Below are 21609 nucleotides of genomic sequence, written 5' to 3'. Positions count from 1 at the left end.
CGCACAAGAAACAGGGATGGAGGTTAAGGTGCAGACCGGATATAGTTATTAGCACTGGATGGCACTGAAAGGACAAAAATACACAGAGTACAGTCGAGTTACACACAGTTAACAACGGTTAACAGTAACAGCACACAACCTCAAAGAAACTGGTGCAGCCCCTCTCACGTCCGACAGCAGCCACCAAGGCACTGCTACAGCCAAAGAATGCTTCATAGGGTGTTATCATCAGTTAAAAACACTCGCTAAATCCTCAAAACTGTATATACAGCCATTCACAGCAACATTGTAAATGTACAGAAGTCTTATCGCCATATTAAATCAATGTAAATGTAGGCAAGTGATGGTTTGTTAATTGTGAATCCCCTATAGCTCTGGGTCATATAGCTGGACACATATACAGTATTGCATCGTTAACGACGGAGGAAATGGACGGTGGGGACTGTGGTCAATAAGCTGCACTAATGTTCTTTGAGGGCTGGTGAGAAGTGAAGGAATGGCTTAGTCTCGATGAAGTCACCTCAAGTGTGCTAAGACGGCCTGTCTGCTGCACAGGGAGGCTTTGTAAAGAAGGATTCTTTGGCTGAATGCAGATTATTCTGAATGAGAATAGATCTAGAATTAGAATTAGACTCAACACATATTAAATTCAGTCAAATAGAGAGAAATTTGTTGAAGAATTTGTCCATGATCACAGGAATCGTATCCTCAGGAGGTCTTTTTATTTTTTCCTGACAGCAATTTTCCCGGTCTGGATGCTGGAAGGACTGAAACGGGGGGAGGGGGAGTACCAGTTCCTTACAAATAAGGAAAATTATCAACAGTGAACACATGTGAAAGCACCTCCAACCAGCCACCGACACCAACCGGTCAAACTCACCGCAAGAAGTACACAACATCCAAAGCTTACCAAAGTCACGGAGGGAGGTTTGTAACAGGCAAAATCTTCATTTTGACTGATGGCGTTATCAACATAGATCACTAGAGACCAACTTTTCAACCAGTTAAGGGTGGAATGCATCGAAACTATGGAAAGAACAGCAGAGAAGGTGGCAGCGTGGGTTCAGACTTCTTACTGTACATGTGAATGTTGGACCGTGTTCAAACACCAGGTCCAGGATGTCCCAGACAGGGCCTTCATTTAGATTCTGTTCTTACTCTTTGGTCGTGCCCCTATTTAAATCAATAACCTTGTCTCTCGAATAAGTTAGCCGCTGTTCAGGTGGGGAGACAGTAAAATAAAGATTTTGCCTTTATCTACACTACAGTGTTTGGGGTAATTGTCACCTTCAGCCTGACCCCTTGGAGAGCCCCCCTTTGGGGTGCCTGGCCTCTGGCCCCCTGCTGGGCCAGCTGTGTGGGAGTGACCTCAGCGCCTCAACGTCCTTCTCACAGAGCTCTGCAAGGCAAGGCCAATGACATCTGGGGCTGTGATCCCATGATGACGACAGCACAAACCAAACAGAAATAAAACAAACTAAAAACAAAGGAAAAAAAACAGAACAAAACAATGATAATAATCTGAGTGAAAAAGAAAGATGAATGAAGCATGACACCTATCCTCCTCACACTCACACACCTCGGTATCATTTTTAAACTAGAATTGACTTTTCTAGCTATTTGCTGTCATTTTAAACAGCTAATATAAGATATTGATTCTTATTCCTACAATGTAGGCAAAATATTAAAAATATGCTTCTTCACTTATTGCAAATATCTGGTCGGGTTCTCCAGTAACGATGCTGCAAAGTTTATTTCTTAATTGATTTAACGAAACTCTCTAACATTACATTTCTTGCCCGGTGCCATTTTTACCCAAATACATAATATAATACAAAAACATTCTTATAATGAAACTCAGGAAGACACAAATCAAATGGGTAACAGAAAGATGCAGTAACACAAGGGAAATGAGGAGGAACACACTCACACAAAGAGTCAGGCACATCCAGAAAAACACAGGCCGGTCTAATGATGGTGCCCCCCCCTGTCTGAGTGCATGGAAATGGTTTCACCCCACAACACAGAGGCACAGTCAGGCCACAACACAACCCAGACTCATGAGGCACAAGTCTTTTTTTTTTCCTTTTTTTTTTGGAGGGGGAGAGCTAGTGAAGACCAAACTTACCGCCGGCCGCCTGTCACCCACCATCATTACATCTCAGCACAATATCACCACATTCCTGAGGTTACACTTTCAAGAGGGAACGGAAGGAGGACGGGGAAAGACGAGGAGGAGGGATGTCACTTTTTTGTGACATGTCCACAACTTGGGGAACGTGGCGCCCTGCACTGTCCCAAGTGTTGGGCTTGACAACACACCTACAGGGAAGGAGTCTACAATGGCAATAACCATAATCAGTACAGTGTGGCGTGGTTACAATTTCGACAAGCTCTATGTGTGATGTAAGTGTCAACCTTGAAAGTAGGGTTTAAAAATAGCTGTATAGTGAATCTTTAGGAAGTCTTTATATACTTATGTGTCATTTTAAGACATACAACCTCTAAAATGTATAAATGCATGAATGTAGAATGCAAGGGGGAAAAAAAGAAAGTGTACATTATTTATGGTGTGTAATAAGTGTGTGTTTGCTGCATGTTGTCTGGGATACAGGAGCTTATAGTGAATCAACATGGCAACCTCTGGCCATTGATAGGAGTCCATTCACGGGTATTGGCTGAGGTGTTGGACACTGCAGAGAGGTGGTTAGTTCAAGGAGAAAGTCAGAAGTCTGGGAAATTCTTATTCTATCCGATTCTGCCACTTACCGCAGATTACTCCTTGATTTATGCATTTATGTAAAATTCAAATGCTTTAAACTTCTAGTCATTAAAATTATCCCCTCTTTTCTTCCCCTCATTGGAATCCCTCACAGACACCTCTGCAACCTCACAATCTAAGGTTATGTCGTCTTAAATATAGACAAAATAAGATTAAATCGTGGTAATACGTGTGACTACCGAAGAATAGACTGAAGAATTTTCCCTGTTCTGATCTTTCAGTCTTGACCGACACAAGGAGCAGAGAAGTACACAGAGAGAAAGGACAAAGGCACATATCAAACATCTTACAGGTCAGAGACACGGGCAAAGACAGCTTTACAGAGACACATCTTTGACACGTCCCATTGCTCTGAGTATGACTTGAATATGGTTGTAATCAGTGAGCTTGCTTTTTGATAAATTGGCTAATTTGTGTTAGCATCCATGCTTAAACAGCTGTGTGTTCAAATTGGAACCATTTCTGTCTCCAAAACATCAAAATAGGGAAACAGATGAAACCACTTCTTGCTCATGGCACACCGAGAAAAAAAAGTGTTTTAATTCACAAGCACATAATTGTTCATATTCAAGCATCTCAGAATGATAAACCAGGTAGAAAATAGGGATCGTTGCTTGATGGATTTGCATAAGGTGACTCTGGCATGTGTGCACCTGAAATGGACAGACTGCAATACAGTCTTGTAAAACACTGTCCTTATAGCAAAAGTAAATGAAATATAGAGGCATCTTTACTGTAAACAACATGCACTGTCATCTAATGCATGCCATGAAGCAGATATTCAATTAATAACCTGACCTTTCAAACCTAACCACACCCAACAGACAACAATAGGGGCAACACTTAAATAGAGCTATAAAAACATCATATCCTGTATCTGTATAGTATATGCAGTGCATATGATGTGGTTCATAACAATCTAATGAAGCAAAAGACAATTTATTACTTCAAAACAGCAGAAATTAGCATTAGCTCTGCTGTTTAATAGACTGTATGCATCTTTATACCGGTTTGTTGCTGTTGGACCAGGGTGTGGTTGAGGACTAAGTAACTGCTCAGAGTCTACTACACACCATAGAGGAAACAAAAGCCGGACTTACATCCACAATGAAGAAGTCCAGCCAACACCAGGCGTTGGTGAAATACTTGACAAAACCGTAGGCGACCCACTTCAGCAACATCTCCAGGATGAAGATGTAGGTGAAAACCCTGTCGGCATACTCCAAAATAATACGAATGGTCTTCCTCTGCTCGATGTACACATCCTCAAAGGCCTGTAGAGAAACAGGAAACATGCATCAAACCACGGCCGAGGAAAATATTACACCTCATGATTTATGATTCCACTAATGGAATTGTGTACAGCACTACAGCCCCGCTCGCTGCTGATCACCAACAGTGATTTACTAGATTTGAAAAAAAAAATTTGTTCTGCGTGAAATATTTCAAACAGCTCCACGGCTAATGTGCATTTGCAGCAGTCTTTGCTCTTATTTTAGTAGCGTTTGACATGCTTGAGAACAAGGCCCCACTCCATGCCAAGAAAAAGATCCCCTGTTTGATAAATGGTACAGTCCATTAATCACAGGCAACCCTCGCCCCTCCCCCAGCCCAGCAGCTCTGAGACTGAGCAACCAAACTGACGGCACCATTGATCGACTTGTTTTACCTCCTCGCTGCCATACATAGACACACATGATCCCTGGGAAGTAGGAAATAGTAGTTATTTTTAATGAGTCGTCTTTATTCAATCTTTATCCAGTTTGTGTTTTCTCCGGTCAGTAAAATGTGTGTCTCATTTCAAGATATAATATAATTTGTGGTCTCAAGCTTTTCAAACTGTTGTTGCTTTATGTAACTGTGCGGTCTGTTTCTGTGTTTGCAGAGAATGCAGAATGCCTCCTTACCAGGGCACCGCTACTCAGGAGGATCATGAAGATGATGAGGGTCTCAAACCAGTTGTGCTCCACAATCAGGTAGCAGGTTTTTCTCAGGTACCACCAGCTCTTCCCCCAGCCCACAGTGATGTCAAGGTAACAGCACTTATACTTGGCCACACAAGCTGAGGACACACAGGAGGAGAGACAACATTTTCTTCCATTTTCATGCCTCTGTGTGCAGTCTGACGTCTGAATGTTGGCGTGAATGTGAAAGCTAAGCTAAGCTAAGCTCAAATCCCGGATGCTTCTGGGATCAAGTAGCTCTAACATCTTTATAGTGAAGAACCACAATACACCTTCTCCACTGCTGAGTGTTTAATACTTTGTATTGTTAGCCTCAATTTCTTTTTCCTGACAAATGTTTCGACAAAGACTTGACCTACAAAATCCTGAAAAATCCTAAAAAATGACAGCTTCGAACTACATTTTCCATTCAGTTTGACCAGTCATCAGGCATCAGGAGAAGTTTAAAAGTGGATTTTACTACTTTTGAGACGGGCTGCTACTAGATCCTATTGACAAAGTGGAACTGAACTAGGCTAAGTTAAGTTCACTGCTCATACTGTATCACCAAACTGCACACAGATACTTAATAACTTCCACAAGTTGGTCTGACATTAGGAAAGTAGGAAAACAATCCTCCCTTTAAGTGTTAAGTTACCAATATTCATGATTTCTATTACTGAATTAAACCCAGGCTTTATATATATATATATATATATATATATATATATATATATATATATATATATATAGATAGATAGATAGATAGATAAGTGTAAGCATCATAGACACAGACAGACTGACTGGCAGACAGACTGATAAATAGTTAAGGAGTCTCCATGGGTGAGTGACCCTTCATAATGAAATTGCCCGTCACCCCGCCGCCCTATCATTTCCACTCAGCCCTGGGGAGTCTCTGCGCTGTGGAGTGGAGGTAATGGGTGCAATGGGAGCAGTGGTCTCACCATCTGTCCAACAGGCTTCCGGTTCCATGTATTCCTCCACCGTCTCCACCACCACCACCTCCTCCACATCTGGCTTGATGTCGATGGTGCTGCCCTCTGATGAACTGGTGTCATCCAGCTGCAGAGACACATGACGCACGAGCGCACACACGCAAACAAACATGCAAGGAAAAGGATTTACATGAAGGAATCGCTAATTATGGAGAAAGCTGAACTCATGAAGCCTTCATGGAACTTTCGGGAAATGTGAATTTCATGTTATTTCCAAATTGCGTTGGCTCTCTAAAAGGAAAAAAACCATTAGTACTATTTGACCACAGGGTTTTTTTTCCATATTGAGATGGACACCATAACAACCGCGAACATCACATATCATCCACACGAACACTGAAATGGAATATCAAATGGCAGATCGTCTGCTCTGAAAGTCTTCTAAATGCATTTCGTCATTGAGTAATTGAGTTATATTAGTGTCTGAACAGTGCTGAGCAGCCAGCCACATGGTTTTACTGTGCTGAGGGAGGAAACTGCACAGAGTATCTGAGGATTATAAACAACAAAAAGAACAACACATGGAGCATCACAATATTTACATGTTGATATTCTAAAAGTTTAAATTTAAATTGTGTTGTAAGAGCTTGGAAAACATGGTTTTATTGTTATGTATGCTTGTCATTTCCTGCCTCAATTCTTGTGCAATAAACTATTAGAAGTGGATAAAATATATGCACTCCCCTCACTGACCTCTTTGCTGTTCTCATTGTCCGACTCGCTGCTGAAATCCTCCGTGTTGAGGTTCTCAAAGTCAGACTCCCCCACAGCTATGGGCACGCAGACGGTCAGGTTCGGGTTGTGGATGAATGACATGTGGTCCTCGTCGATCATATACTTGCCCATGCTGCTGCCAATACCGCTGGTGGTGCCGTTACCATTCTTGGCATAGTCCAGGTCACGATTGATGTCCACCCCGGTGTGGTTAGCGATGCAATTCAACTTCTTGTCATACATGTCGTCCAAAGGCTTCTGCTCGTCCTCCATCGGTGGTTTCTTCAGCAGACTGGCCATCAGTATCTGCATCTTCGCTTTTATCCACGCGATGCCTATCTTGATGCGCATGACGGAAATCTGCAGGTTGTTGGGCTCACCGTCGTCATCCGTCGCAGCCAAGTTGTCAGCGCTGAATGAGCTCAGCAGCAAGGCAAGGAACAGGTTCAACACCTTCGGACACAGAATAAGGAATCAGAATTTTTCAATCTCTGACCACATTATTATTATTTAAAGATGGTTTGGAGAGCCAACAAACCCTGCACACCCTCCCAGTCTGGACACTCACCACCAGGTTACCAATGACCATGACCATCATGAAGACGATGAGGCACATGCCCTGGCCCGCCACCTCCATGCAGTCCCACATGGTCTCGATCCACTCACCGCACAGCACCCGGAAGACGATCAGGAAGGAGTGGAAGAAGTCATTCATGTGCCAGCGGGGCAGCTCACAGTCAGCAGCGATTTTACACACACAGTCTTTGTAGCTCTTGCCAAACAGCTGCATGCCCACCACAGCAAAGATAAAGACGATGATGGCCAGCACCAGGGTCAGGTTCCCCAAGGCTCCCACCGAGTTACCAATAATCTTGATCAGCATGTTGAGGGTGGGCCATGACTTGGCCAGCTTAAACACTCTCAGCTGAAGTGAGGTAGGTGGAAAGAGTAGGAGGGATATGATTTAGTCACAACATTTTGGCTTTACTAACATGCTGCTTCACTTCAGTGAAATAAAAACAGTATAAACATATATAACATATTCCAAATCCTAAAATGCTAACTCCACATGCTATCTCTATTTGGTTTTCGTATAAAAAGTGAGCATTTACCAATCGGAATGACCGCAGGACGGACAGGCCCTCGACGTCAGCCAGAGCCAGCTCCACTAAACTCAGCGTCACAATGAAACCGTCGAAACAGTTCCAGGCCTCCTGGAAATAGTAGTACGGATCCATAGCCACCAGCTTGAAAAGCATCTCCCCTGCAAAGATCCCCGTGAACACCTAGCAGGTAGGAAAGAGAACAGCTTTGAACAAATGGATTTGGCTCAACCCCATGTTTCACAGGACACACGAGAATGTGAAGCATGATGGGTGGTGACATTTGTGATATTTATTCTGACCTGAATCTGAGTTGCGCATTACAGATGTTAAAGAAAAAGCCATCCTGTTATAAATTACCCCTATGGTAACTTCATATTAATGAATTACTAGTTGGATAAATCCAGTTATTTAAAGAGGCAGCACATCTAGTTAGTGTGTGTGTGTGTGTGTGTGTGTGTGTGTGTGTGTGTGTGTGTGTGCCAGCTGTTCTGTAGTCAGTAAGGATGAAATGGCACTTCTGTGGTCTCGTAACAGCTCTAATAAATCACTGAGGGTCATCCTCAATCATAGAGCCCACATACAGATAATTGATAACGCACAATATAAAGCACATGTAAGGTTTGTCTGTGTGTGTAACTGTGTGTAAGGCGATGACTCATCAAGGTGACCTAGAAATGTCCACCTGTACCACCCATTGGCATTTTCTGGTAAATTATTGTGGTAAATACCAGATTGGAAGTGGTAAATAACACAACTCTGTGCTGTTTGAATTGGAAATGAATACCTGTCCATATTTCTGTATACACACACACACACACATACACACATACAGTGAGTGGTTCATCATTGCAATAGCAAGACTTGTGCCTGCGTCATTTGAGACACATCACGTTTTAGGACGCTGACACAACATATGATACTGAAAAGTAAAACAACAATCAAGGTGCCAGATTTACTCTGTTTCCTTAAAAATGTGAAAATGGCCCGGTTGAGTTATCCAAGCCATGATTCAGGCACCATTTTAGAGCAGCTCATCGATCAGGCTCCATGAAATATTAATGCAGGCCTCCCACCAGTCAGCCAACCAGCAGAGAGGTAGGCTGGTCCCAGTGAAGCAAACAGCAGCTCTGCTCAACCAGAGAACAGAAAGAGAGATGGACGAAGAAGAAGATGAAGAAGATGAAGAAGAAGAAGAAGAAGAAGACGGCAGGGAACACGTGTGTGCATGCAAAGAAATGAGAAATGCACAGATACAAGGAAACAGCAGGGGGGGGTTTGAGAATGCTGGGTTTTTTTTCCTTTCAACACTGAATCAGCAATCAAAGAGCTGCCAATTACAGTCCCAAAAATAACACGTCTCTATGAGCTGCAAAGAAGAAGCGGAGGAGATTCTTAAGCGGCGAACCAGATGAAAATAAAAGAACAAAGAAGATTTGCCACTCACCAGATTGCCAACAGACAGCATGTCTTCAAAGTCGGGGGTCATGGGGTAGTGCTCCATGGCCATGAAGAGGGTGTTGAGGACGATACAGATGGTGATAGCTAAATCCACGAAGGGGTCCATGACAATCAGGTTCATAATCTCCTTGATCTTAATCCAGGTGGGGGAGCACTCCCAGATCAGGAATGTGTTAGAAAACTTATACCAGCATGGCGGACACTTGCGCTGAGACTCCTCCAGTTCTGAAGACATAGCGCGGATCACACATCAAAACCAAACATACTTGCGTGCTTGAGCATACCGCATGCAGTGGTATCAAATGATAGACAAAATTGTATGCATTGTATGTATCTGGTACTGTTGGATATGCAAAGCAGATAAGCAGGAAATTCATGTCAAACTAATCAACCAATGAGAGCAGCCCTAGTTAAAGAATAATGAGATAGCAGGTTAAATAGCTGGGTTAAAGTGGCAGTACCCTCCACTAGTGTGTTGGTAATGACGCTCATGACACTGTTGGCCCGCTCTTTCCGCCCAAAGGAGGTATTGAGCTGGTCCACAGACACCATCAGGGAGCCCGACAGCTTCTTCTTCACCTCAACCTCAGTAGTCGGCTGTCAGGAGGAGAGGAAGAATCAAGCACCCATGGAGAGGACATGAACACCATCCCACATCACCACCGGTGGCCGGCGGAGGGAAGTGCACAACAGCATTGGCAGGAAAAAGTAGTCGAGGGTCAGATTTGTGGGGTGGGGGCAGATCAATGTTTCATTCTTTTCTATCTCAATGCTGGTTTCAAGGAAGATGTGTGTATGCTGTAAATGCATGCAGGTCTCAGCCAAAGTGGGAGCAGTGGTCTAGGGCTACTTGACCTAATTGTGTTTGAATGTAATTATCTCATCCCGATTAAATAATAAATGGATTGTGAGATATTGTGCAAGAACTGCTTCTGCATGAATGCATTTTCAGTCCTGTCATGCAATAATGGAGGCTTTGCTGCCATTGCAATATAATCATTAGGTTATTTTACAAAATGTCTCCCAAATCTGGCCATTTTTACTTGCAAATAATTGGTGCTATCGTATCTTCCTACTTTGAAACCATACAACTTATATTGCAACCATCAAGTCAAGAGCATTGTAAAGAGATCATATGGAGGCAGGTAGTTCGGATCCATCCAGTTGTCATGCATGAGCATGCTCCAAGTCAAAGAGAAGGAGAGGAAATTACAGACACCATAGCCATTGTTCTACTAGTCTACTATGTCATGCTTGTTTTAATTTAGGGTTTAAATCTACCATGCTAACTAGAATGAGACACAACTAACTCACTAATGTTGACCAGGGAGAGTTTGGAAAACAGAGAAAGGTAAAGACAGACAAGGACAGCAGCCCTCCATTTTTTTTCTTAAATTATATGATTAATGCCTGATAGGATAGTGTGTGTGTTACTTGTGTATCTGCTCAGGGATATTAACAGTGTATTAGGGCAGCAGATAAAAATGTCTGGGGCTCTATAGTGCTGGTCCCCTCTGTTTCCTCGGCCTCCTACTGTAGATCTACCCACACAGGCTAGCAGAGGACCTGGACGCCTGGAGGAGGAACACATCAACACACTTGAGCATGTTAACTCATCATTATATGCTGTTTGTGTGGAAAAAGTGGTATTTTATTACTAGAGTGTGTTAAACAGGAACTTGATGACATCCCACACATTAAGTTGTGTATCAAATATTAATCAGGCTTTTGATATATGTGACAAAGTCTTATGGGCCAATGGGGACGCAGGAGAATAATAGAATTGTGTCTGTTTGATTAGTGCCTGCATGAGAGTATGAGTATGGTGCATGTATAAGTAAATAATTTGAAATGAACATTCAAAACATTGACATTCATCGTTCAAATCTAACAACAAAATTGCCTGGAAGTCACTGATAGATCCAGTTTCACTAACCTATCAAATGCAGGGTTGGCTATAGTATATTCACTGTAAAATTGAATTATTTCTCCATCCTTTGCCTACTGTCGGAGGGCAGCATACACTGCAGGGGCTGGGGGAGGGGAGGCGCGAGCGCTTAGCCAAGAGATACATACAGACTTGCAAAGATGACAGAGTAGAGGATAGAGAGCAAGAAAGAAAAGGAACGGACGAGAGGGGGGCCATGCCTAGATAGGTCTACTCATTGACTTCCTTACACTGTCGTCAGTAGCTGCCTTATCTATTTTCACCTCAGGCAGAAGGCGTCCACCGGGCCCAGGGCCGATGAGCGACACCACGCCGTTGCAATCCACCGTGCTGTTCCTCTTCCCATGGAAGCCGCTGTAGCTGTTCCGCCGATACGGGCTGAACAGGGAGCCCCGACGCTCCTCGCACTCCTCCACCGTGCTGTGTTCGTCGTCGGCAAATTCATTCTCCGAGCCCACATCCTTGCTGCGGCCCTTGAAGCTGAAGATGCTGCTCTTGCTGTTGTGGCGGGACAGGAAAGGCGAGCCGGGTATACTGAGGAGGGACTGGAGGGGGAAGAGGGATGAGGAAAGGAGACATTTGCACCATCATTTTTAGGCAGTTTGTCATCAGTTCTGGAGGTCACGATGAAAGGCAACATCTGTGGGGAGTGGGAATTCTAATGCAACCAGGATGCTTTTCCCTGAGGAGACATACTCTGCTGGAGCAATCATGTGACTTCATAAACAAAAGGGAAATACATAATCAGGTCAGTGATATCATACACTGTCGAGGTCACACACACACACACACACACTCACACACAGGACAGATATACAGGCAGCTGAAACAACATGGAGAGGTGCATGAGTCATGACAAACATCAATCTGGGCTGCTGCTACAGTAGTATTGATCCGAATATTACTAGCTGCTACATCAGTTGCACACAGAGTATGGTAGCTCAACTGAAATCACATTGTTTGACAACAATCCTCTGCCTGTGCAGATGGTGAATGTAAAGTAAAAAACATCAAACAAGTGATTTTAAAGTGTTACATAAGGCCAGTGTTCCTTACCCTATTTGGCAAATTCTACACTACAAAACGCCTTATAAGAGCCAGTGGAGCCCGAGAGAGGCCTAAACAAAGCGGCAGGACTGCTCCCTTTGAAACATTCATGTAATCACTGTGAATAATTCAGGACCTGGACGTATGTTTCTATATCTCAGGCCACTATATGCTCCTCTGCATAAGAGCTGGTGCAACACCACACTGTACAGTATAGCAGCACTCTCAATTTGAAATATTCCTCACCTGACAGTCAAAAAATAGGGGAAAAAACACAATATTCACTGACATCTATATTCTATTTATAGAGATAACAAGCATCTCTATTGTAGTTCTGTGATGTTATGGTCTTGTTTGGTCTCTTCGTGTTTGACACTAATAATTATCACTGAGCTTTAAAAAGCTTTAAAAAAGGTCGGTTTGAGTTTTTGTCTGTGAGATTTCTGCCACCAACCAAGTACAATGGAGGTAAGTAGGATTTTATGTGTGGAGCTCAAAGCATTCAAACCTTACACTGAAAAACTTAAAAGCAACGTGAATTTCCGGGGACAATGTCCTGGTGACTCAGGATGATCCATAAATCTCGCTGTCACCAAGATTCAGAGGCAGAAATCTTAAATCATCTGCACAACAAAATTATAGAATAGCTGACCCTTTAAATTATGCTGAATTACAAAAACTAAACAAAACATAGCAATGCTGAGAAATGGCGAAACACGCCCAGACATTATCCTTGTTCTCCTCACCTGGTTCATAATGGAAGACTTTCGACCCAGGCGATTATCAGGGAAACGGAAGCGGCTCCTCTTGCTGCCGTCGTCCGACTCTGACTTGACAAACTTCTCGCTGTCGCCTTTCTCCTTCTCCTGCTCCTTCTGCCGCCACTTCTTCTTGCGATTGCGCCGCTCTTTGGCGCTCTTGGAGCTGAGCTTTGACATCTCAGAGGAGCTGCACGACAGACGCCCTCCTCCGTCGTCCTCCACTGCATCCTCCGAAACTGTGCCCGCAGAGGTTGCCATGGCAGCAGCCTGTAAATACACAAACACACGAATGAAGTCAGAACAATGACCTAACATGACTCAGGAATAATTTCAAGCTCCATCCTGCAGAGGGGTGACCTGGGCATCTTCCTGCTGCTTCTTGAGCTGCTCCAGCATGGCCTTGAATTCCTCCTCCTTCTGCTGGGCCTCCTCCATGGTGGCCTGATTCTGCTCCTCATAGGCCATGGCCACCACAGCCAAGATCAGATTCACCAAGTAGAACGAACCCACAAAGATCACCAACACAAAGAAGATCATGTAGGTCTTCCCCGCCGCCCTCAGGGTCTGTTGGGAGGCAGTGCAGAGGAGGTGGGAGGGGGGGGCAGAGACCATCAGAATCAGAATCAGAATCAGAAATACTTTATTGATCCCCGGGGGGAAATTGTACAGTACCGGTGCTCCCATTCAAGAGTAGAAAGTAGCATAATTTAGAACTAAAAGTTTGTACAAAATATAAAAATAAGAAATACAAAATACAAAATATACACATTTACAGTATTTAAGTGAAATGAGGTGAAATGAAAAATGAAATGAAAATACAAAATATACACATTTACAGTATTTAAGTGAAATGAGGTAAAAATATATACAATAACAATGTATATGTATGTATGTGTTGCACTAAAGTGTGTGACTATATATGTATTGCACTTAAACATTTTGAATAAATAGTGAGGTGGTGTATGAACAGGTGAGGTAGATACAGATACGGATTCCAGTCTCTTCCTGAGTGTCTGACATTCAGAGAGAGGAGTTAAACAGTCACTCATGACACTCATGACATCTGATACATAACCTCAACCGACCTCACTGCTCGTCTCCCACAATGACTCATCAGAAATAAACAGAGTCAGCTGTTGGTGGGGAAAAAGAGGCACATTGGCCTGATTGGGCATTTCTGGTTGCAAAAAAATCAACTCAGCGTAATTGTCATTGATACACAACCAGCTATTCTTGGTCTGCACAGGAATAACCTCCTACCCTGTGCTCCTTAAGGTTATCAGCATGAGCCCAAGGTTGATGTTTTTCATCTGGGAGAGCCATGAGATGTGCATTTTGACCTACTTTTCTGTGGACACTATACCAGCCAAACAATGTCTATGGATGGGGATGTTATCCCCACTGGAGATGGGAAGTGAGGAGCCTGAGCTGCATAAGCACGGCAGAACAAATGAGAACGTTCTGGGGAAAAAATAAATCTTGAAAAAATGTTTGTACATCATGGCTACCTTCATTTTAACACAGGTTTAGTCCAGGGTTTTGATAAATCTACAAGCAAAGAGACACGTTTCTTATTTTGTTTTGTTCACAGAGGTTTTTAAGAGGTTCTTAGTGTAACAGAGGGACCCCAAATGTGAATTAAAGTGTTCTCCGTCAATAGCCTCCTTTGGTTTCTCCTAAAAGCGAACTATTGTCTTCAGGGAGCAAAAACCTTTCCTGGTATAGTGAAAGGAAATTCCCTCACACATCAATTATGAATGCAGTTGACATGTAGTGCTGGGAAGTGTATGTGACACAACATTTCCAACAAGAGAAGCACAAGCTGATTAGGAGGCCAAATCTTCGCCTTTTAGTCCCACACATCACTAAATCTCATGTGGGCAGGTAAAAATAAAATCTCACTGGCAACACTGGGGATGATGTACAAATAGTAAGATCTCGTTTTTGAACATCTGACAAAGAATATTCAACATTAGACCTAAACATGGCTGCATTATCATTTATTCTAAAGACACCAGTACACAGCTGAATTTCAAAGAGTATGAGCTGGAATGCTCCCATCAGATCTCATCTCCCTCATTGGCCGTACTGTAATCCTGAGCTGTTAATATTTCATACTTCCTTCCTTCCACTCGGCCTCTGTATGTGGAGGCAGGAGCGTCTCCACAGGCTTTGTATGGAAAAGGCTGACAGACAGGACAGACGTGGCCCGGCTACAGTACGCAAATGAGGAGAGTTAAAGTGGGAACGAGGGAAAAACTAGAGGCAGAATGATCAACCATCTTCTGTCTGAGAGGCGGAGTTACAGCATGCACATAAACTGTGGACATGACGACACGCAGGAGCTGATATCATATCACATCTTTTTTGCAGGGGATCTGCTACTCTTTGTAATGTCCCTTTTGGCTTGGGGTTTAACCCACAGCATGCATGACATTAAAATATTAGATGACCTATCTATAATTTAACAATTTTACATTTACTCTAGTCTGACCAGCATATATTCAATTTATGAAGATGTAAATCTGAGAAAAGCATCAAATATTCACATTTGAGGTGCTGGAACCGGGAAATGTCGCTTTTCTACCAATCGACCAATCAATTAATCAGCAGCACTAAGCAGTTTTACTGTTTATAGGCAGTAGTAATTGAGAACTTATATATGGGGTATATGCCTCCTATTAAACAAGCTGAACTTGTTGACACATCAGCTTTACCAGCATGTAAAGGTTTTCCCAGAAGTCCTGCGTCATGAGTCGGAAGAGAGCCAGGAAGGCCCAGCCGAAGCTGTCAAAACTGGTGTAGCCGTAGTTTGGATTCCTCCCAGCTTTCATGCATGTGTAGCCCTCCGGGCAGCGGCTGAGGGGTGGAACGAGAGAGAGAGAGAGAGAGAGAGAGAGAGAGAGAGAGAGAGAACGGGGCACCCGCCCCGAAAATGACTCAGCACTATTTACTTACAATGGAATCAGACTTCAGGCAGATAGAAGAGCTAGAGCAGGTCTTGGTAAGATCAGCAGCAGAAAAGGCAACTCACCCAGAGTCGGAGCTGTTCCCACAGAGAAGAGCGTCCACCTGGCCGGGCAGGAAGTAGAAGTTGGCTGAAAGAAAAAAACAAACAGCCATAATGAGTAACTTCGCTCTAATTCTGTCGTAGCTATAGTCATTTATTCTGCAACGGTCTGTAGACCCATCCAGACCAGTTTCTGACTTCAATTTGCTTGTGCATTTTCAATTCCGTGCAGTTCATTTCAAACCAATTCCTTTTGTCTGCCCGGTGCCAAAATGACATATTGTTTTGTCGCTCCAGCATATGGGCTGACTCATACTCCTAGATCGCTGCCAGCTCACCGTTTGCGAAGCCTTGCCTCTACTTACTGTCGTTCATGATGTACTCGTTCCAGTCGAAGCCCTTGCTGCCGTTGGCCAGGTAGTTCTCGGTGCTGTTGATTGGCCAGATCACGCACTTGTGGCGCAGGTTGCCCATGAAGAGCTGGAGACCGATGAGGGCAAAGACGCTCAGGCAGAAGACGGTGAGGATCATCACATCCGAAAGCTTCTTCACAGACTGGATCAGGGCGCCCACAATGGTCTTCAGGCCTGGAGGGCAGCCACGCACACACGTTCATAAACCACGCAGGAGATGCAGGAGATGCTGATGGTACAAATCTTTGGAGTGTCTACTTTTACTACAAATTATTTTATAACTAATACTGTTAATATGCTAATCCCTTTTAGGGAAATATCCAGTTTTGACTGGATTTAGGTAAAAAAAACTGGGAGTGGCAGTGTTTTCGTATTAAATGTATTTAAACTACTTAAGGAAATATTTTTTTTAATATTAAATTATAAATGTTATAATACGGTTAATATGAGATATTTTAATGACTTCCTGTGCTGAACACCCCAACAAAGGGGTGGATTTATATGAATGAAACTTAAACTGGAGAATATTTTCTAAAATTTTGGATTTAGGTAGTAATACATTTTGGACAAAACTGACAGATTACATACATGACATCTCTAGAAACAAAACAAACAGGAAATATTTAGGAGCCTTCCCACTCTTCTCATATTCATCCAGACAGAAGACATTGCAACAGAAATCTAATCAAAAATCAAAACAACTGGATTTTTAATAGAAGGAATTTGCATTTCATTACCAATGATGGACAAAGTGATAAAGAGGGGGAAGGCTGTAGAAAAGTGAGAGGAAATCCATAAGGAAGAGAGCACAGCAGCACAAAGAGGGGCCATGAGAAGAACAGAGGCACAGGCAGGGGGGCTGGAAACCACATGCAGGTCATTTAAACTCCAAGGCTGAACAGGAGCAATTCAATGCCAGTGCCAGGGTGGGCACTTTCTTGAACTGTCTTGTATAAGGTGTCATTAGGAAAAGCACTGACTCCCCATACAGTGACCCTGCAGTCTGTCTCATCCACACTGTCACTAAAGACAAAATTCGGGTTTACCTTCCGGACAGGCATCCTCTGGCAGCGTTCATGGTACAAACATGGAAGCAGGATGGCCTCCCTTTTCTGTTTGGTCTCTACAGGTACAGTGCGCTTTTCCAGCTGTACATACTGTATCTTCTTGTAAAATATAGTCTAAATTTAAGCTTACACACTCGGACAATCTTAGTAAAAGCTCCACTAGCTTGGCAGAGTCAATTAAGAAGAACTTTAACCTCCTAAGACCCAAGCTCTATCTTAATTTCTCTTTGCTATTTGGGCTTATTGGGACCTGATAAGTATAAAAACTAAGCATCATCTGTTGACATGATGTAGTTCCACATACGGGGACAATTTTGAATTTCAATATAAGCAGAATTAAGTATTATGGTATAACCCAAAATGTGATGTCCACGCATGTGGATGCCAGGTCTTAGGAGGTTAAATCAAAACAACTTGTCTTATCTTGAAGTACATGACAAGATCTCATGAAGCAAATTAAACTAACAAAATGTGTTAAAATATCAATTGTAATTGGGTATTATATTAAAATACCCACATAACTATCTTCTGAAATCATGCCATCCACTGCACATGAAATATTGTCAGCTGGATTAAACTACACCATAAAAACTATTTTCTCCACTCCAGTCCTACAGGCCTTGATAAATTATTGTTATTGAATTACTTTAATTCACTTCCTGGCAGGGGTAGCTTGGCTCTGTCCAAAGCTAACAGCCAACAGCATCTCTAAAGCTCATGAGCCAACACGCTACATCTTGTTTATTTAATCCGTACAAACACAGAAATGTAAAGTTTGCTGTTTTACGGGGCATTACGAGCCGGACTATAATTGGCTGGGACCAGTCATTTTCTGGAGTGTCCACCGGTTGCCAGGCAACTGCCAAGAAACATCTGGCACATAACTCCCTCGTAAAAAAGGCAAACTGACATTTTTACACTTTTTGTTTTTGTACGAATTAAACAAATGAGATATAACATGTTGATTAGTGAACTTAAAAAGTGCTGGTAGGTGGATTTTGTTACCTTTGGACAGAGACAGGCTGGCTGTTTCCCCCTGTATTCAGTCTTTGTGCTAAAATAAGCTAACTGTCTACTCCGGGTAGCTTTGTATTTACCGTCCAGGCATAAGAGTGGTATCGATCTTCTCATCTAACTCTGCCAGAAAGCGAATAAGCGTATTTCACAAAATGTCAAACAATTCCTTTTAAATATAGTTTAAATTACAATATGATCCCTTTTTGTTTGCACTTGATTTCCTTTTTCACATTTCCAAACAAATGTGTTGTTTAAAAAAGCCATCCATGGTGGTTCTTTTGAGTGAGCGCAACATCTGTTCTACATCCTCTATCAATAGACAGATAGATGGATGTGCGGTCGCTGTCACTCAAAAAGGTCAAGAGGTCATTCAACCATCCCCATCTGCATCCCCAACCTCTACAATGTGAGCACACTGTTTCTTTCTCTGTGCGGTATACCATTCAAGTAGGTTGTAAAAACAGAGAGAAAAGAAAAAATCAATAATCAAACTAAAAAACAAAAGAGGGCAAATCAAACTTCCAATGCCATTTGTCAGCCAAGCTCTTAGGTAGGCTTATATTGTAAAAGCAAGTGACTGAAAGCATCATGCAGCATAAGAGATATGTTCACAAACTAGGCTTGGCAGTCTTCATACATAAATAATAGGTGTATACTGTGGGATCTCTCTAAGAGCTATGCCATTTCTCATATGAACATCATCTGCAAAGGTTTGTTTTTGATCCCAAAAAACATGGAATCCTCTTTTTCCAATTCAATCTCCAGTTGTAAATGTGCAACAAAGTTATTGATCTTTTAATTTCACTTTTTTGTAATAGAACTACTAGATGGATTTCTGGCAAATTTGAGAAGCTATGATCTATACTTAGCTGATAAATACCATATACAATCACCTGATCGTTTTTTATGCTATCAGAAATGTTCTTTTCTATAGAACAAGGCATTTGCTTGTTCTGAAAGCTGGTGAGAAAGGAGTGGGTTAAAGCTATTTCTGAAGAGAAACACAGCTGCCTTGGAAACAAGCCTCATAATGAGAGTGCTACTGGGGCAGAAGAGAGTGCAGACACTTGGGGGGGGGGGGGGCCCTAGAGGAGACTGCAAAGCCTATCAAAAATGTATTAGTACCATTTTTGATAATTTTGGAGGAAAAATAAATCAAAAAATGGTTGTCTCCAATTCTTTTGTTGTTGCTTAAATCATAATTGTAATCATAATAATAGTGAGTAGAAAAGAAAGGGTGAGAGGATCAGCCTTAGTGTTTAAACTGAGTCTCACCTGGAATGACAGAGATAGTTTTCAATGCTCGGAGAACTCTGAATGTTCTCAGCGCAGATACATTGCCCAGGTCCACAAACTCTGTTATATATCTGAAATAGGGGAAGGATCACACACAGAACAAACACGATGACAAAAACCACACACGCCAAGAGCACAACACCACCGAACCAGGAGGAAAACGACGCCACTCACAGAGCCTGTCCACTGAGGAGAAGGGTGGAAGGTAAAAGGAAAGAAAGACACACACACCTAACACCGACCCCGCCCCACCGTCCCCCGCCCCATCCTGTCTTACCTGGAATTACAGAAATAGTTTTCAATGCCCTCAACACCCTGAACGTGCGCAGAGCTGAGACATTGCCTAGGTTTACAAACTCTGTTATATACCTGCAGGATCAAACCACAGTTACAACAGCTCGTTATTTACGTGCATATATGAGGTGAAAAGATAAGTTCACACACAGACGGGCTATGGGACAGCTCTACAGACAATGAAGATGTATTTTTTGGGTATGTATTTGCTCATGTAGAAGCAGGTTAATCTGTAGTATAAACCACTGGGTGACATGTAGTCGACAGGAGGACACTGGGCCTTAAATTGAATGTTGCAGACTTCGGCAGGTTGAGAGAGAAAAGGGTGAATGAGAAGTTACATGACAAGAGGAAGATACATCGGATGAATGGGGACTGAGGTGTGGGTGTTGTCAGGGAGGCCGCAGAGTGTCGGATGGAAACCTTCAATTCCCAAAGATAAAGACCAGGGGAAGTCTCAGATCGATGGGGGAAACACAGAAGATGGGTTATCAGACAGAAAGAAAGAAAAAAAGTAAGAAAGACGTAAAGATGAACAGTCATCTGTAGTGCTGAAAGCTCACTTTCTTTACCCACCCTCTTTAACAAAACAATGGCAGTATTTGTGCAAGATTTAATTTCATCACTCACGGACAGTCTGAATCACGAGAAAAATACTTACGCCATCGAAATGACCATGAAATCCAGCCAGTTCCATGGATCTCTAAGGAATGTAAACCCGTCTATACAGAATCCTCGCGCGCAGATTTTTACAAGTGACTCAAATGTATAAATTCCTGTGAATGTGTACCTGAAAGGAAAAAAAGCGTTGACAGAATCAGCTCACCGAGCTGGATCAAACCTCACTCATATCTAAGTGTCTGCACCCTTGTTAGCTGTTGAAACACACAGGAAATTACAAGGTTGAGAGCAGGGCACAGGATACATTTGGATTAAGTCAGGTAAATTGTTAAATATATTGTTTTTAAATAAGCCCATGGGTTGATCCCATTGAGATGATAGTTTATTTAGTTAGCCGGCCTCAGTTTGTGCCTCTCATGTATTATCATTACATTCGAGTCACAAAGCTGACTTAGCATCTGATTTTACGAAAAATAAATACACAGCAATCTTTGAACAAGACTAAGAGTCTACAACCATGGTATTGCTTGCAGGTATTTGGTCATAGAATAAAGTATTGGACGAATTTAAACTTTGACCTGATGGTGGCGCTAGATTAAAAAAGTTTAGGGGTCACCAAAGTTATTACAATTCATCCTGAGGGGGGACATAAATGTCTGCACCCAATTTCATTGCTTAGGGATCAGGGATCACCAAAGGCATTAGGATTCAACTCCTGGGAACCACGATTGCACAAAATGTCATAACAATAGCAAGGCTAAAAAGCCCAGAAGGTCGGTTAACAAAACTCACCGCTCAAAGATTCGTCTAACCATGTGGATGAAAAAATATTGCACAATAAAAAGGATGGTCCCATTGTTGCAGCTGTATTTCCAAATCCAAACAAAGATGGTAGACTGAAAGCCAAAAAGGTAATTTGTCCTTGCTCAATTTGTAAAATGTGAACCAAAAATTGGCATATATTCCAATATTTCATATTTTCATAGAAAAAATGTGCTTAAATTTGGCTTGTGTTTTACAAAAAGTATATTAAAAAAATATAATTTCTGGTTCACTGGATTAGAAAACAACTTGAGAAAGAAGTTCAACATTTTGTGTAAGGGACAAAATACTTTC

At 42.4% G+C, this 21609-nt stretch overlaps 1 protein-coding gene across 4 annotated transcripts in view; it reads right to left on the bottom strand.

Moving 5' to 3' along the window:
- scn8aa (sodium channel, voltage gated, type VIII, alpha subunit a) overlaps window positions 1-21609 on the bottom strand; it is a 37551-nt gene that overhangs the window by 8375 nt on the left and 7567 nt on the right. For 2 of the 4 annotated variants that reach the window (XM_070911195.1, XM_070911198.1), the window contains exons 4-19: window positions 20534-20662; window positions 19856-19947; window positions 16151-16372; window positions 15810-15873; window positions 15493-15634; window positions 13133-13339; window positions 12761-13042; window positions 11231-11512; window positions 9481-9616; window positions 9006-9244; window positions 7568-7741; window positions 7024-7380; window positions 6435-6908; window positions 5691-5808; window positions 4690-4844; window positions 3883-4056 (exon numbers count right to left, since the gene is read on the bottom strand). In XM_070911195.1, coding sequence (XP_070767296.1) covers window positions 3883-4056; window positions 4690-4844; window positions 5691-5808; window positions 6435-6908; window positions 7024-7380; window positions 7568-7741; window positions 9006-9244; window positions 9481-9616; window positions 11231-11512; window positions 12761-13042; window positions 13133-13339; window positions 15493-15634; window positions 15810-15873; window positions 16151-16372; window positions 19856-19947; window positions 20534-20662 — 3247 coding nt within the window. Of the gene's footprint in view, window positions 1-3882; window positions 4057-4689; window positions 4845-5690; window positions 5809-6434; window positions 6909-7023; window positions 7381-7567; window positions 7742-9005; window positions 9245-9480; window positions 9617-11230; window positions 11513-12760; window positions 13043-13132; window positions 13340-15492; window positions 15635-15809; window positions 15874-16150; window positions 16373-19557; window positions 19650-19855; window positions 19948-20533; window positions 20663-21609 lie in introns of all 4 variants that reach the window. The other 2 variants (XM_070911194.1, XM_070911197.1) reach the window with 1 other exon arrangement.

Source organism: Enoplosus armatus, chromosome 8, assembly GCF_043641665.1.
Source record: "Enoplosus armatus isolate fEnoArm2 chromosome 8, fEnoArm2.hap1, whole genome shotgun sequence".
Lineage (NCBI taxonomy): Eukaryota > Metazoa > Chordata > Actinopteri > Centrarchiformes > Enoplosidae > Enoplosus > Enoplosus armatus.
The sequence above is the reverse complement of the archived record's forward strand: the minus strand, read 5'-3'. Positions and strand labels throughout refer to the sequence as shown.